The sequence below is a fragment of the Falco naumanni genome, chromosome 2 (assembly GCF_017639655.2).
Source record: "Falco naumanni isolate bFalNau1 chromosome 2, bFalNau1.pat, whole genome shotgun sequence".
NCBI classification, from domain to species: Eukaryota; Metazoa; Chordata; class Aves; order Falconiformes; family Falconidae; genus Falco; species Falco naumanni.
Window position 1 is genome coordinate 67,865,124 of NC_054055.1, and position 13,706 is coordinate 67,878,829.

The window sequence follows — 13,706 nt, forward strand, 5'->3', positions numbered from 1 at the left end:
GTGATATTGAAGCCAGTTTCATCCCCAGAGAGCATCCACGTGACAGGCAGGACAAAGCTGAGCTCATAGAATCATTTAGGTTGGAAAAGACCGTGTCAACATATTCATACAGGTTGTACCAAGGATGTAGCCTGGGGCAACATGAAGGCTGGCTGGGGATGCTTGGGACCCTAGTTAAATGCCCAGATTATTTACCTGAACTGATCTTTTTGTCATGAGCTTCGAGAGAAATTCCTAAAGTAATTTTGAACTCATTGTGTGAAATGCAGTTATACCTTATGACAGCAGCAAAGGTGTCCTTGAGACCTTTCTTGTCTTTGCCTCTCAGCTTTACAAAGGCATAACAGTTCCACACACGAGGTTCAGGTCTCATTGAGGAACACTCTTTAAGTACATTTTTATTATTCCAAACTCATTGTCCACCAGAAAAAGAAGAAAAGTCTTTGCAGTTGGCTTAGTTTTTTCATTCTTTCTATTTAATTTGTCCCTCACTCAGCCTCCCCCCTCCAATACATGACAGATCTAGAAAGATCACAGTATTAATCATTTTCAAGTAAGTGCGTATACCCTTTTCAGCATCACTTCCCCAAATCCTTGGGGAAAATGACAGCATCAGCTTTTATTTTTAAAAGTCCAATGATTTTAATACAAGAAGACAGAGAGTAGAAATCAAACTGCTAATCAGGGCCTTTTGCTCACATGTAATACATCCCTTCCCTTACAGCAGGGGTCCTCAAACTTTTTAAACAGGGGGCTGGCACGCGGATGCAGTGGCAGGCAGTCATCTGCGGCTGCTTGGTTCCCTCCCCCCAACAACCGGCGGGGGCAGGGGGGGTCTGTAAATACCGGGGGCCGGATTGAGGACCCTGGGGGGCTGTATCTGGCCCGCGGGCATCTCCCTCCTTTTGCTCAGAGACATTTCTGACACCAGAAATTGCACATTGCTGATCCAGTGTTTGAATGGACTTTCTTCCCAATTGTAATACACAAAACAGTGTAAGATGTGCTAGCCTGAGTTTCGGTAGCCCAGGGAGCCTTAGGTGTGCTACCTGAAGTGTGGAAGTAGTTAGCCAGAAGCCCTTCACGAGCTGCAGTGGAGCAAGGCTATTTCACATCAAAAAAGGTTGTGACTTAGGTAATCTGATCAGTGGTTGCCAAGCAATTGGTTCTGTAGGTCTCTGAGTGATACAGGTGTAACTTGGCTCAAATTTGGCTGTCAGTAGCACTGCAGCAAATTCCTATTTTCTCTGAGTGCTGACTGGAAATTACGTGAAATAGTGAGCTCAGATTCTCTCAATCTCCCTGTTGTCTCATCCATACCCTCTCAAGCACTCATTATTCATATCTTGACTTCTCTGTATCAATGAAAAGTCAACTTCTGATACATACGATAAGTTTAACCTCAAAAGCTGCTACACCATTATGTTGTCCAGCTAATGATCCCTGGTAATCAGTGCAGTACATCCTCACGTAGTTACACTAGGCAGAAAGCTCTTCTATGTCATGGTTCCTGTGGAATCCATGAAAGCAAGATGCCCCCAGTGATCGTCTCCTCAACAGCAAGCCCATGGCTACAAGAAAGCTCTATATCTCTTGGGTGAATGCTTATTACTTGCTTGCATGTGGCACAAAAGCAAGTTTCTGTCAGAACCGACATGGTAAAAGGAAGGTAGTTGAAGCTGTCATTAGAAATTTGTTTGAGGTGGCTACACAGATGGAAGTTTGAAGAGCAACAATGCAAATTTGACAGGGAGCTGTGATAGGAATAAAAGGCACTAAGAGAAGTAAGAGAAGACGAAACAGAAAATCTGCATAACCACATTAACTGTATAAATATAAAGGACTGATGCACTGAAAGCCTAAGCATGCTGACCCTGCCCAGCTTGCTCTGGCAACTGGGGCACAGTGCCAGCCCTGCCCGCATGCTACTTGGGCCTGTGTGCTGCATTTTTGGGGACCCATCCTTTGACAAGGGCTGCCCCAGGCACATACGGCCCTGTAGCCAAGGGGCAAAAAAGCTATCCATAGCAAGAGAACAGGGAAAATGGAGTCTTCTTCTCTACTGTCTCCTCCAGCTCCCCCCAAACATCACTCAGTCTTGGGCAGTTTAGTGCTTTACAGCTTTGTCAACAAAGCTTAATGTCTGCCTGGCATGATATTAGCAGCCCAGCAACAGTCCCACTTAAAAAGTGCATCTCTCCCCTCCTGGAGGACAGCAGAAGAAGGAGAGCCGGGCGTCCCATGCCAACCCACCTAAGGGAGTCCCCAGACCTGGAAAGAAATTCACGGGAAGGTCAGGGTTGGAAGGCACCTCTGCAGATCACCCAGTCCAAGCCCCTGCTACAGCAGGGTCACCCACAGCAGGTTGCACAGAGTCGTGTCCAGGCGGGTTTGAATGTCCCCAGAGAAGGAGACTGCACAGCCCCTCTGGGCAGCCTGTCCCAGGGCTCCATCACCCTCAAGGTAAAGGAGTTCTTCCTCATGTTCAGGTGGAACTCCCTCTGTTGCAGTTTGTGTCCGTTGCCCCTTGTCCTGTCACCGGGCACCACTGAGAAGAGCCAGGCCCCGTCCTCTTGACACTCGCACTTATGATATTTGTCCGCACTGCTCAGATCTCCACTTGGTCTTCTCCACGCTAAGCAGCCCCAGGTCTCTCAGCCTTTTCTCACGAGGGAGATGCTCTGGTCCCCTCATCACCCCTGTAGCCCTCTGCTGGATCCTCCCCAGTAGTTCCCTGTCCCTCTGGAACTGGGGAGCCCAGCACTCCAGGTGCGGCCTCCCCAGGGCAGAGCAGAGGGGGAGGATCACCTCCCTCGACCTGCTGGCCACGCTGCTCCTCATGCACCCCAGGGTGCCATTGGCCTTGGCCATGGGGACACACTGCTGGCTCGTGGTCAATTTGGGGTCCACCAGAACTCCCTGGTCCTTGTCTGTAGAGCTGCCTTCCAGCAGGTCAAATTCACCATTTTCCTCAGTATTTTACCACCTCAGGTCAGTGTAAAAGGCAATGGGAGGGACAAAACTTTTTATCTGGGGTTCCTGGACTATGAAAGTGACTCAGGACCTGCTTGAGAGTTAACGTAAGGGTGTGCTCCGCAGGATGAGTTTTAAGGCTGATTCAGAGGCTGGTGGCTCCCCAATATTCCACATTGATTTATGATAGCTGGAAGCTATCACCACAGCTGCAGTCAACCAATGCCTTTTTGCAATCGTCAGTGCATGTCCCAAAGCAAAAAAGTTATCTTACGCTTGGAGAACTAAAAATTAAGCCATATGTTCCCAGTGTATTTATAAGATGCAAGAGTAAATAGCCTACTGGGGTGTCTCGCATCTGAACAGAGCGCTGTGAAAAATGCAGCCCACGTAATTTCTGTGTTGGGAGGCACCAGCCTACTATGAAATTCTCAGCTAAGCATGACGACCAGAAAAGCTGAGTGTCGGGAAGAAGACAGCTTTTTCTAAGATGTTAAATTTAAAAAAAAGAATGAGAACAACTAGAGAGTAGCTGAGGTGCTGAGAATACCAGTGATGCATCGGATGAGGATGTCATTGTTTTTCCTGTTCTGAAAGGAAGGAGAACAGACGGAGAGATGGTTTCACCCTTTTGAGTGAAGCTCATTCCTCAGTGTCAGGTAAAAGCAATTCTTTTTACTGCTAATACACAGTGGCACAGCCAATGAGAGCTGTAGGTTAACGCTAGGCATTAGCTGGTATTTTGGGTTTATTACAGTGAAACATATTTACTCCACATCTGACCAAGCTCCTTTTCAGGAGGGACTTTTGTTTTGATTTCTGCAACAGTAAGCCAGCTAACTATGGAAAAACCCAACCCATACAGTGATTTCCAGCTGACAACTAATGATCCACCATCCAAGACTGATTTGACTTTGCCCCCTTGCATTTTTTTCTTAAATGGTGGCAGCTGTGGAACAGTAGGCAGTGGGAAACAAATGGAACATTCTCAGTGTTCAAAGAGAGAAATGTAATACATCATTCTTGCATGTGACTGGAGACTAAGGACAGACATTTAAGAAACTCTGCCATGGTGCTCCTGAATTGTTGCACAGCCTTTTCAGTTCCTGCCACTAAGAAAACAGGCTGCTTTGCCTCAAGACTGTCCTAACAGGTCTCCCCCTTGCAGACAGATCATCCCACAATGATCCGTCCTTCTAAGAGATGATAAACTGGATCAACAGTAAACCCCATATTGAGAAACAAGCACTCAGAAGTATTTCCTTTGTAGCTGAAAGAGGCAGCTACTGCAAGGAAAGAGTGATTTTAGACAGCGTGCTACGTTCCTGTGATGTGCAAGCACCCTGGTTTTATTCTTGCTAATGAACTTTTTCTTAACAAGTGAGCCTTTGCTTATTGTCTCAGCACACCTACAGCAGCGTGACTGTCTCGTATGATTTTGATGCTGCAGAAAACACAGTTCTCAATAACCGCAAGGAGCATTTTGAGAATATAAAACCAGCCTTAATTGTGTATTATCTGTGGCTGCACAGTTGTCAGCACAGGTAATCGTGCATGTGACTGTTCTTGAGACATATGAAGACACCCAAGGCTCTGTGCTGAGTTCATGTGTTTTAGGATGCATCTCTTTACCCTGGCATCCATGCTCTTGCTATTTGGGATGTGTTCCATGTGTAGACAATACCAAAATGTACTTGTGATCCCTGTTATAGCCTGCTCCAGTTGACCACAGCACAGTCAGATGATCTCACAGAAGTCAAGGACCTCAGTCAAAATGCAAGGAGAATAAAGAAGCAAGACAGATGCTGCTGTTGAGAAGTTTCCATATGAAATACAATAAATGGTAAGAGGAAGGAGAAAAAGTTACTTTTTTGTTTCAGCATTAGCACTTTTCAAATGGAGCTCTCTATCTTTTTCAACATCAGCTCAAACTAAACTTTGGAAATGAAGTATTGGTCTTGGGGAAGGCAATAGTACTTTTTCCTTCTAATTTCAGAGAGGTTTCACAGCTTGCCTGAGATCTCTCCATTGAACTCCAGGAGTAGATTCATTCCTTGTTTAAGAACTTTAGGTTACATGAACCAGACCAAGAATGATCTCAGGCTGTGGCAAAATTGGAATGTACTTGGCTGTTAGATTCAGCTTTTCCCTTGTCTCAGCTCCATAGTAATATAATACTGCTGTTGATAAATACTATGGGCAAGCTCCAGCATACACTGAACAAGAAAGGATAAAGGAGGTTTATTTGTTTATAATAGTGTAATGGAGATAATGAAGAAAGGAAATTGAGAACAACCTCTAAAACACAATGTAACAGAAAGATAAGGTGTTCTTACAGAACATGCATATTTTCCAGATTCCTCACTGCAAAACACTTTTAAAACTTCCAGATCTGCCATTATCAAACTTTAGAATTGTCAACACAGAAGTTCACTTTCATGTACTGAAAATGCCATTTACAGGAATGAGGGACCTGAACTGGATGTAAGCATTTTCAAAGTGTTAGAATTGGCCTTGGTCCGCATGAGACAAAATTAATTAACTATTTTGGCATATAGGTGAACTGGGAATTTAACAGGAAGGATGTAGAAGTCCACAAAAACTGTAATTGCAATGACCATTTGTTTTCAAGGTGATCTGTCATGCAAATGGTCTCCTCCTTTATATTGTTTTCAAGGTAATGAAATCTCTTCCTCTTCTCATCTCTGTTCCCCTCCCCGACACATACACACAATGTTTTCAGTATTCCTGTAAATAGATGCCTGCCTTTGGCAACTAACTCTGCAGCATACAAATTAACACCCGCTGTGCCCTCACAAGAACACAAGCAATTTCAGTAAGCAAATGTTTATCTTTTATTCCTATCTAGCAATAGATTGTTGATTGCAAACACTTCCACCCCAAGCCTCCAGTAATATCATTTGGACAAGCCTTGAATGTCCTTCCCATAAAGACACACCTTAGGACTGGTAGTCACAGCGGTCAAGTATGCCGGACAGACCCTGATGAAAACACAAAAATAATAGAAGTCTTACCTGCTTATTCATAAGTATGTAGATAATGGGATTGCAAACAGTGCTGCTTTTTGCCAGGATGGAAGGTATGACGCTTGCAACTGGCGTCACCACACCTGGCTTACCAAATGTTGCAAGTAAAGCTATAACTCCATAGGGAATCCAACACACGAGATAACAGATAACTGTAGTGATCACCATGAACAGTACGTGGAATTCTCTTTTGCGAGCAGCGTTCTTGTGGATTTTTCCAACCTAAGGAAATGTGAAAAAAGATAGAATTTAAGAAACTGAGCTGTTGGATTGATTGCTTTACCAGCTATTGGTCTTGGGTCAGCAATGATAATCAACATTGTAGTTCCAGAAGCATAATAATCAGAAACCCAAAAGTGAGTGAGTGCAGTGGGAAGGCTTCATTGTCCTCACCAGGCACTAGGGGAAGGCCTGCAGGCATCAGGCTGTATGCCAGCATAAACCAGAGCCCCAGTGGAGGCTGGAGGAAAAGCAGAAAGGTGACAAAGTCCTTAATGGCTGGTAGGTCACCTCCGCTTGCACTTCAGGTATGGCATTTTGTATAATTGTACATTTTCACTCAGGTTATTCTAGTACAGTGGGCTTGCTTGAGATTGAGAAGCATTACAAAGCACAAGTGAACCAACGGAAGCATTTTCTGTTAGGGGTGTGGAAAGAGCAGAGCAAATCTAGGACTGTGCTTAGTACCTGTGTCCTTGGATGTTTTCATGGCTTGGCTAGATAAAGCCTCAGCTGGCCTGGTGTAGTGTTGGCAATGGTTGCATTTGGAGCAGGACGCTAGAGAAGCCTTGCAAACAACACTTTATGAAGTTTTAAGTTGTAGGATTCACCCTTTCTACACTAATTCTTCCAGGTATTTTATAATTCTGATAAAAAGACCTCACTCCTGATAATCACCAAAACCAGGTTTTGTGCTCTTTAAAAGTGTGCCTAATACTGACATAGTTCAGCTATTGCCTTGGGCGTTTTGGGGAAATGGAGTAGAACTGGGTAAACAGGAAGCACAGATTTAAATGATCAGTTTCAAAGTGATGGTACAACAGCCCATCCTGCTATCATGAATTTACCAATATTTACAGTCCGTGGACAAACCCAACTCCACTATGGAAGTATTTATAGTCTGTGCTTCAAAATGTATTCACCTTTGATCTGTTCTGGTCTGAAGCATCATGCCCTTTTGGAGTCTAGAGCTCTAAGATGGAGGTCAAATATTAAAATAGCAGCCAATTTTTATTTTTAAACTTTGGTGTGAAAGCATTTTTCTGCAGCTACAGAACGCTTTCCCCGTGTGTTTGTACTGCTGAGCGTATTGGTGATGACCGCGGGGAACAAGCTTCATTTCCTACACAGAATGCACATTCAGTGCTATGCACAATCATTTAAAAGCAAGCTTCCCACGCAGTAGTTCTGTGAGATGGCCGTTAAGTTTGATCCAAAGCCCATGGAAGTCAGCACAAGCTTGGGTGGGGTACAGATCAGATTTGGGCACTTCGACTGATTTTATAGGGATTATGAAAAAGTTCTTAGGAAACATTCAGAAAGATTAACTCCAGAATAGCAAAGCTGGTCTCTTCTCTCTAAGTATCTTTGCGGCCAGCAATGATAAGCAGACTCTGCAAGGAGGCTAACTTTGGAGCCACTCTCTCTCCACTGACTAGATGGAGCCCCAGCACACTGGTTTCCCGAGGTTATGGTTAATTCCTCAGCTTCTCCCCAGCATCTGCTTAGCAAACCCAGATGTGCCAGCAGGATTTCAGGAAGTATTCAAATATTTAAACTATATCAATTGAGTGTTGTACTCAGTCAAATGTAATTTACATCCACTTGAAGGTCTTTTTGCCTCCTGAATGCGATACTTGAGAGTAAACTGCATCCGAGGAAACTAAGCCCTGTAAAGCTACAAATATAAATGAGCAAAAAGGCAACTCCCTGGAATGCAATCCATCCGAACTTTACCTAAGAAAAAAAAGTATGAAACTAATGGGTTTAAGCTGATGCAGGAGAACACTGATATGTGTAACTGTAAATGAATAGAACACAGTTAAAGGTGGAAGCCACTAATCACCCCAGTCAAATGTCATCTCCTGTTGCCTGCAGGACAACTTGCACATGTTACTGCAGTGGAAAATAGAGCTTTACCTGCTTCTTTCTGGTGTGGGTGCTTTTGCATAACATACGTGTTTATGTATTGGACTGTGAGTTAAAAACATATTAGTACCGGTGTAAATACAGTTACTTACATCTGGAAGGGAAAATAAGATGGTGACACTGGGGTTTTTTTTTAGTTAATTATGATTCTAGCCTTCTAGAGTGGTTGGATCTACCTGAAGTTCAGTAGAAATGTTCCTGTTGAGAGTAAATAAAACACACATAAACTTAATCTGCCAAAAAATAACAAGTATTCTTCCTGCCTAGTCTCATCATGATTTTCTGCAAAAAGGCAATTGGAAAATAAAATCCATCCTTTTTGAAAACACTAGGGACTTTTTTTTTTTTTTTTTTTTTTTTTTTTTTTGGCAAGAACAGAACTTGTTTATCTCATAATTACTTTAGCTTGAAAAAAAAGGATTAATAATAGATAATGGTCCAATCCTGTATTGCTTATTTGAACTAAATTTTTCATGACTAATGGGAATTTTCTCTGACTGAAGGATACAGGATACCATGTTAGCTTCAGCTATGTAACATGTTTCATATTAACTAAGGAATGCAAAGCCCCATCTAGCCATGGCACCCACAGCTAAAGATCTTCAATAAAGGCAGAGGCATCAGTCAGCACATTTTACTTCTGTTTAGATAAACTCTGCTTGAAGAGTTTGTGAGAGTTTACCCTCTGCACCAATAAAATATAGATAATAAATAAGAGAAGGAAAGATGTGTGAAAGTAAAGTGACTGTGATTTTGGTATGTATTCTTCTGTTTTCACATCTTCAGCTTGCTTCCTTAGGAAGGGAAGACATTGCCACTGTGCCTGTGTCAATACGTTAATAAACCTGTCTGTCCGTTGGTCCCAATATCTGCCTTGTAAATTTGACTGAGGTTTTGAAACTTATTAGGTGGAGAGAGGTCTCTGACACCAAGTATTTCACATGTCACTAGAGGAGAAGTATCATTATTAATGCAATGTGAAATGAACTCAAACTAGACACCAGAGTATCCACTCTAATTTAAGTTCTGTTTTGTGTGTATTTTTTTCCTCTCATCATCTTCTGATAATTAAAAAGGAGAAAGCTCTGATCACAGCTGTTCCTGAAACAGGACATCCTTAATGTGTCCCCAGTATCTATTAAGGATGACCTTCCGCTGCAGTCTTCTATAATTGAGTTTAAAAACTCATTTGTCATGAGACAAACCTATTGGAAAGCAAACTTAGTTAGCTGTTGTGCTCACAGAGTCTTTCACTTCCATATTTACACCAACACAGCCAGTTGTTTTGATTTTTATATGCCTCATATTATAACTCTATAATATGATTTATTTACAGTCCAGATCCTGGGAACAAGCAAATTAGAACTTTAGGGTTTTTTGAAAGTTGTTGGGTTTGAGGATTTTTTTCCCCAGAAGTAATTTCTGTTCCCACTGTTGCAGAAAGGAGATTAAAAGCACAGAATTGCAGTAAGAAATACAAACAAAGGAGCAGAATTGAGGAAGGATCCTAAGTATGTCCTTCCTAAATCCCAGGTGACCTAGAAGTCCCAGCTTTCCAGAAAGGACAAGGATAGTAAGAGTCCAAAGGACAAATGACTTCTAGGCATCTCTTGCAATGAACCCCTACTGTACTTGATGGTTCTCTCTGACTTTATTTGATGTTCAAATTTGCTATAGCTGTTAACTATATTTTATGCTTAAGTAACTAATCTGCTCCCTCTGTGTCAGTATTCTCACTTTTTCTTGGTGTTCTAATCTCGGTAAATTGTAGGACACATGAGGTGCTGGAGCTGTGCTTGCACAATTGAAGGGGTGGGAGAACAGTTGTATTGCCTGATACCTCTGAGCATGCTGCTGGGCTGTTGTGTGACTAGCCTTGTGCCGCGTCTTGGGGAGTGGCTGAACTGCGTGATCTTGTTTGCTGTGCTCCTTCTGTCTCTCCAAGACACGGCAGCACAAACATGGATGTTTTGATAGTGGTGAAGGCAAGCAGCAGAATCTCAGCGTGGCTGTGGTATCACACTGGTACATTCTGGGATATGTTAACAATGCAAGAAATGCCAGACGATTTCAAGAAGTGTTAGGCTACTCTGTAGGAAGTGCCCCCAGAGTTTTGTTTTTGAAACTACGTACTACACTTATCTACACACTCTTGGTTTCATTGCCTTCACAGCTTTGCTGCCTACCTTTAAGGTGTTATCTTTAATAATTCTCTGTTTATAGGTGCTGGAAGGCCTCCAGCAAAACATAGTTGATGTAACCTACAGAAAGATTACCGTTTTGCAGGTGAAAAAGCATTATGAAAAACATTAAAATTATGATATTTCTTATTTTAAAACTACTGGACATTTCAATGCAACTGCTACACTGTATTTTCAGCAGTCAAATGGAAGCGCCTCTCAGAAATGCCTAGTGTCTGGACAGCCAGCTGATAGAGAAGCGTCAGATGGTGATGAGAAAAAATAGATTCAAATAATTTTCTAGAATAGCCAAGTTTGTAAATCCAGTCTAAATGTAAACATATAGGATATATACAATATGCATTTAAAACACATAGGAGATCTAAACCACATCTTTAAAATGGCATGAGAAGTACTGGCCCATTGGGATCAAAAGGTATTTATTTAGGATGGCTGCAAAATACATGTCTTTGCTGTAAACTCAGCTGTTTTCTCTGGAACTAAGATCACATTCTGCCAAATTTGGTAGTCTAAATGTGGGGAAAGCACTATACTTAAAGAAAATAAGGAAGGGGTGTGTTGTTGAGGTTTCATTCATTAATGAGAAAATTATGCATCTCCCCTACTTTCATCCTGGAAAGCAGCAGAAGTGGTTTGTTTTTTCAGAACTCAGCTGGAGGCAACAACAGGCAAGCTTGTCTAATCTCAGGACTCAGTGTAAAACTGGCCCAATTAGCCCTCATCTGGACTGCAGCCAACATGCATCCCATGTGCATATCCAATACTCTTTTTTTCCACTCAATCTGACATGCAAGACACCACTAGCTAGATGACTATGGCAGTGTGCTGAGCAGGGACATTGTATGTGACAGACCATGGAGCATGGGAGAAGGCACAGTGGTATTCAGTGAGGAGGATGGCAGTGGCAGAAGTTTCCTCAAAAAGAACCTGAGTGACATGTTGTTTGGTTGACCTCAAAAGCTGCATCCCCCAATGTAGCAGACACTTCACCTACCAAGTGATGGGCTGCAGTGCTATTTCATGCACTGGAAAAGAAGAAACTGGGGAGCTCTGGGAAGAGCATGGAAAATTTCAACAGCACTGGTCAAAGACTGGAGGGGTCATAAATCAACAAAAACGGGACCTTACAATAGAAAGTGAAGGGGGTTAGTAAAGGGATGCAGACAGTTTTTGCTGTAACTGAGAAGCTTGTTAGGTTGGAGGTTCAAGAAAAGGACCCCAGGTATCTGCCAAGCCAGGTACTCTGCCAGGAACCTCAGAGAACAGACTTAAGACTGGGAGCAGGCAAACACGTGGGCCTGTCTTCACAAGGACCTGGGGAAAAGCCACAGCCTAGAGCAGGGGTCCTCAAACTTTTTAACCAGGGGGCCGGCACGCGGATGCAGTGGCAGGCAGTCATCTGCGGCTGCTTGGTTCCCCCCCCCAGCCCCCGGCAGGGGGGGGTTCTGTAAATACCGGGGGCCGGATTGAGGACCCTGGGGGGGGCCATATCTGGCCCGCGGGCCATAGTCTGAGGACATCTGGCCTAGAGGAAACTCACCTTCCCCCTGAAGAGAACGGGTCTGTCATTTCCTTAAAGGGAAAAGAGAATGGGTCTGTCCTTCTCCTTCCAGAAGGCTAAGCCAGCACCTTCCAAACACATGAACGTTGTTGTACAATGGTATGGGAAAGAATATAGCTATGGGCCATATGAAATGACTTTAGGGTAACAGGTTACCCAATTTAGGCATGCAGGGGTTGGTCCAGACCTCACGACTGGCCAAGTCAACCAGTCTAGTCAGCCCCTTACTGGAGGGAGCAGCCAGGTGGCAACAATAGATGAGCCCACGGGCTCCTTTCAGGCTAAACACTGGAGCTTTCCAGTCCATACAGAAGAGAGCAGCAGCTCCCTGCATCTGGTGAAGCATTTATTGCTTTTAATGTTTTTCTTAGTCACCACATGGCTCCGTATGGGAGAAGGGCCCTGGGCAGTGCCCTGCCCAAGACGACCCCTCCTGTGCTCCAGACCCAAAAGTTTGACCTACTGTAGCTGCTGCTCAGCTCCCTCTGGATTTAGCTAGCCATGAGTTGTGGGACCAAGGGAGTACCGGTGGCACTTCACCAGCTCAGAAGGCACAGGTGTGAGGAAAGACCTGAAGGATACTTGTACACAGCAGCTGTGTTGCTGAATCTTGCAGCAACTGTGAGGCCCACAGTGCCAGAGGCACATATCCAGGTTACCTCTGTAAGGCATTAACATCTAGAACTGTTACGTTGTACAACTACACCAAGGGGCAAGCTGGGTTTTAAAATATATACATATATGTAAGGTAAGGGAGTTGGACTAAAGCTAGCTACTAAGAAGGGGAAGCTTCAGTGATGAAGATCTAATCTGATTGTTTTCAGTGAATTCCTGTTTCCTTTTTTTTTAGCATTTACCCTAGTCTCTCCTCCTTACTTAATGTAGCTATGTGCTTTCTCTCATAAGGCATTTGCTTCATATTTTAAGAGCTCCCAGTCATCTTCAGCTGTGAACACCTCGAAAGGTTATAAAGGATATATGGCATCCCATCCATGTAACCACTAGATGGAGAGACTATACAGTAAGAATCCAGCATCCAGAGCCACTTCAAGTAGAGGATGCGCACCATAGCATCTTAAACAACAGGGGGGCTGTTTATGCATTTTGTCATTCACTTCAGTTTCTCTTTCTCCAACTATTTATTAAGATGGAAAACAATGCCAGTTATTATATTCTGTATCTAAATAGTGGATGCTGTAACCATCCTTTACCTAGCCCACTCTAAACGAGCAATATTGAAACAGGGTGCAAAAGGTTTTTTTAATAATGACTGATGCATTATTCCTGGATCTGTCTTTGTACATTTTACACTCAAATAACCATGTTTTCTTCACTACTTCAGAACTACACAGTAAAGAGAAGGCTATTTATGAGTAGCAGTGTTTGTTGCCAAAGTGTCTGTTGTAAGTGCTTGTTTTGACACGATCAAATATTCAACAGTATTACCAAAATCAGAGACAAACGAAATATTCATAATCACCTGAGGGAAGTCTGCCAATCTTTGAACATTTAGTCTGCTACAGCTTCTTGAAATGAACAGAAAGGAGATAGTCTTTTTAATGCAAAAACTGCAGTAGAGGAAGAAGCTGGGAAAACTTCATTCTTCTTCCTTCATGAACCAGTCAAGTAAGACAGTCTCCTCTGTTACATTTCTAACATAAGAAAATGTGTTCCTCCATTTATTGGCATGAATAACCCTCTACCAAACCCATGAGTGTCTCAAACTAAGCAGTGACTCAGATGTCAGTTATGATGAGCTTTCTCCTCTCCCATCTC

At 43.1% G+C, this 13,706-nt stretch overlaps 1 protein-coding gene across 1 annotated transcript in view; it reads right to left on the bottom strand.

Moving 5' to 3' along the window:
• Positions 1-13,706, bottom strand: part of LOC121083853 (pinopsin-like) — a 92,998-nt gene that overhangs the window by 21,271 nt on the left and 58,021 nt on the right. Inside the window, exon 4 of the mRNA XM_040584652.1 lies at positions 6,009-6,242. Coding sequence (XP_040440586.1) covers positions 6,009-6,242 — 234 coding nt within the window. The remainder of the gene's footprint in view (positions 1-6,008; positions 6,243-13,706) is intronic.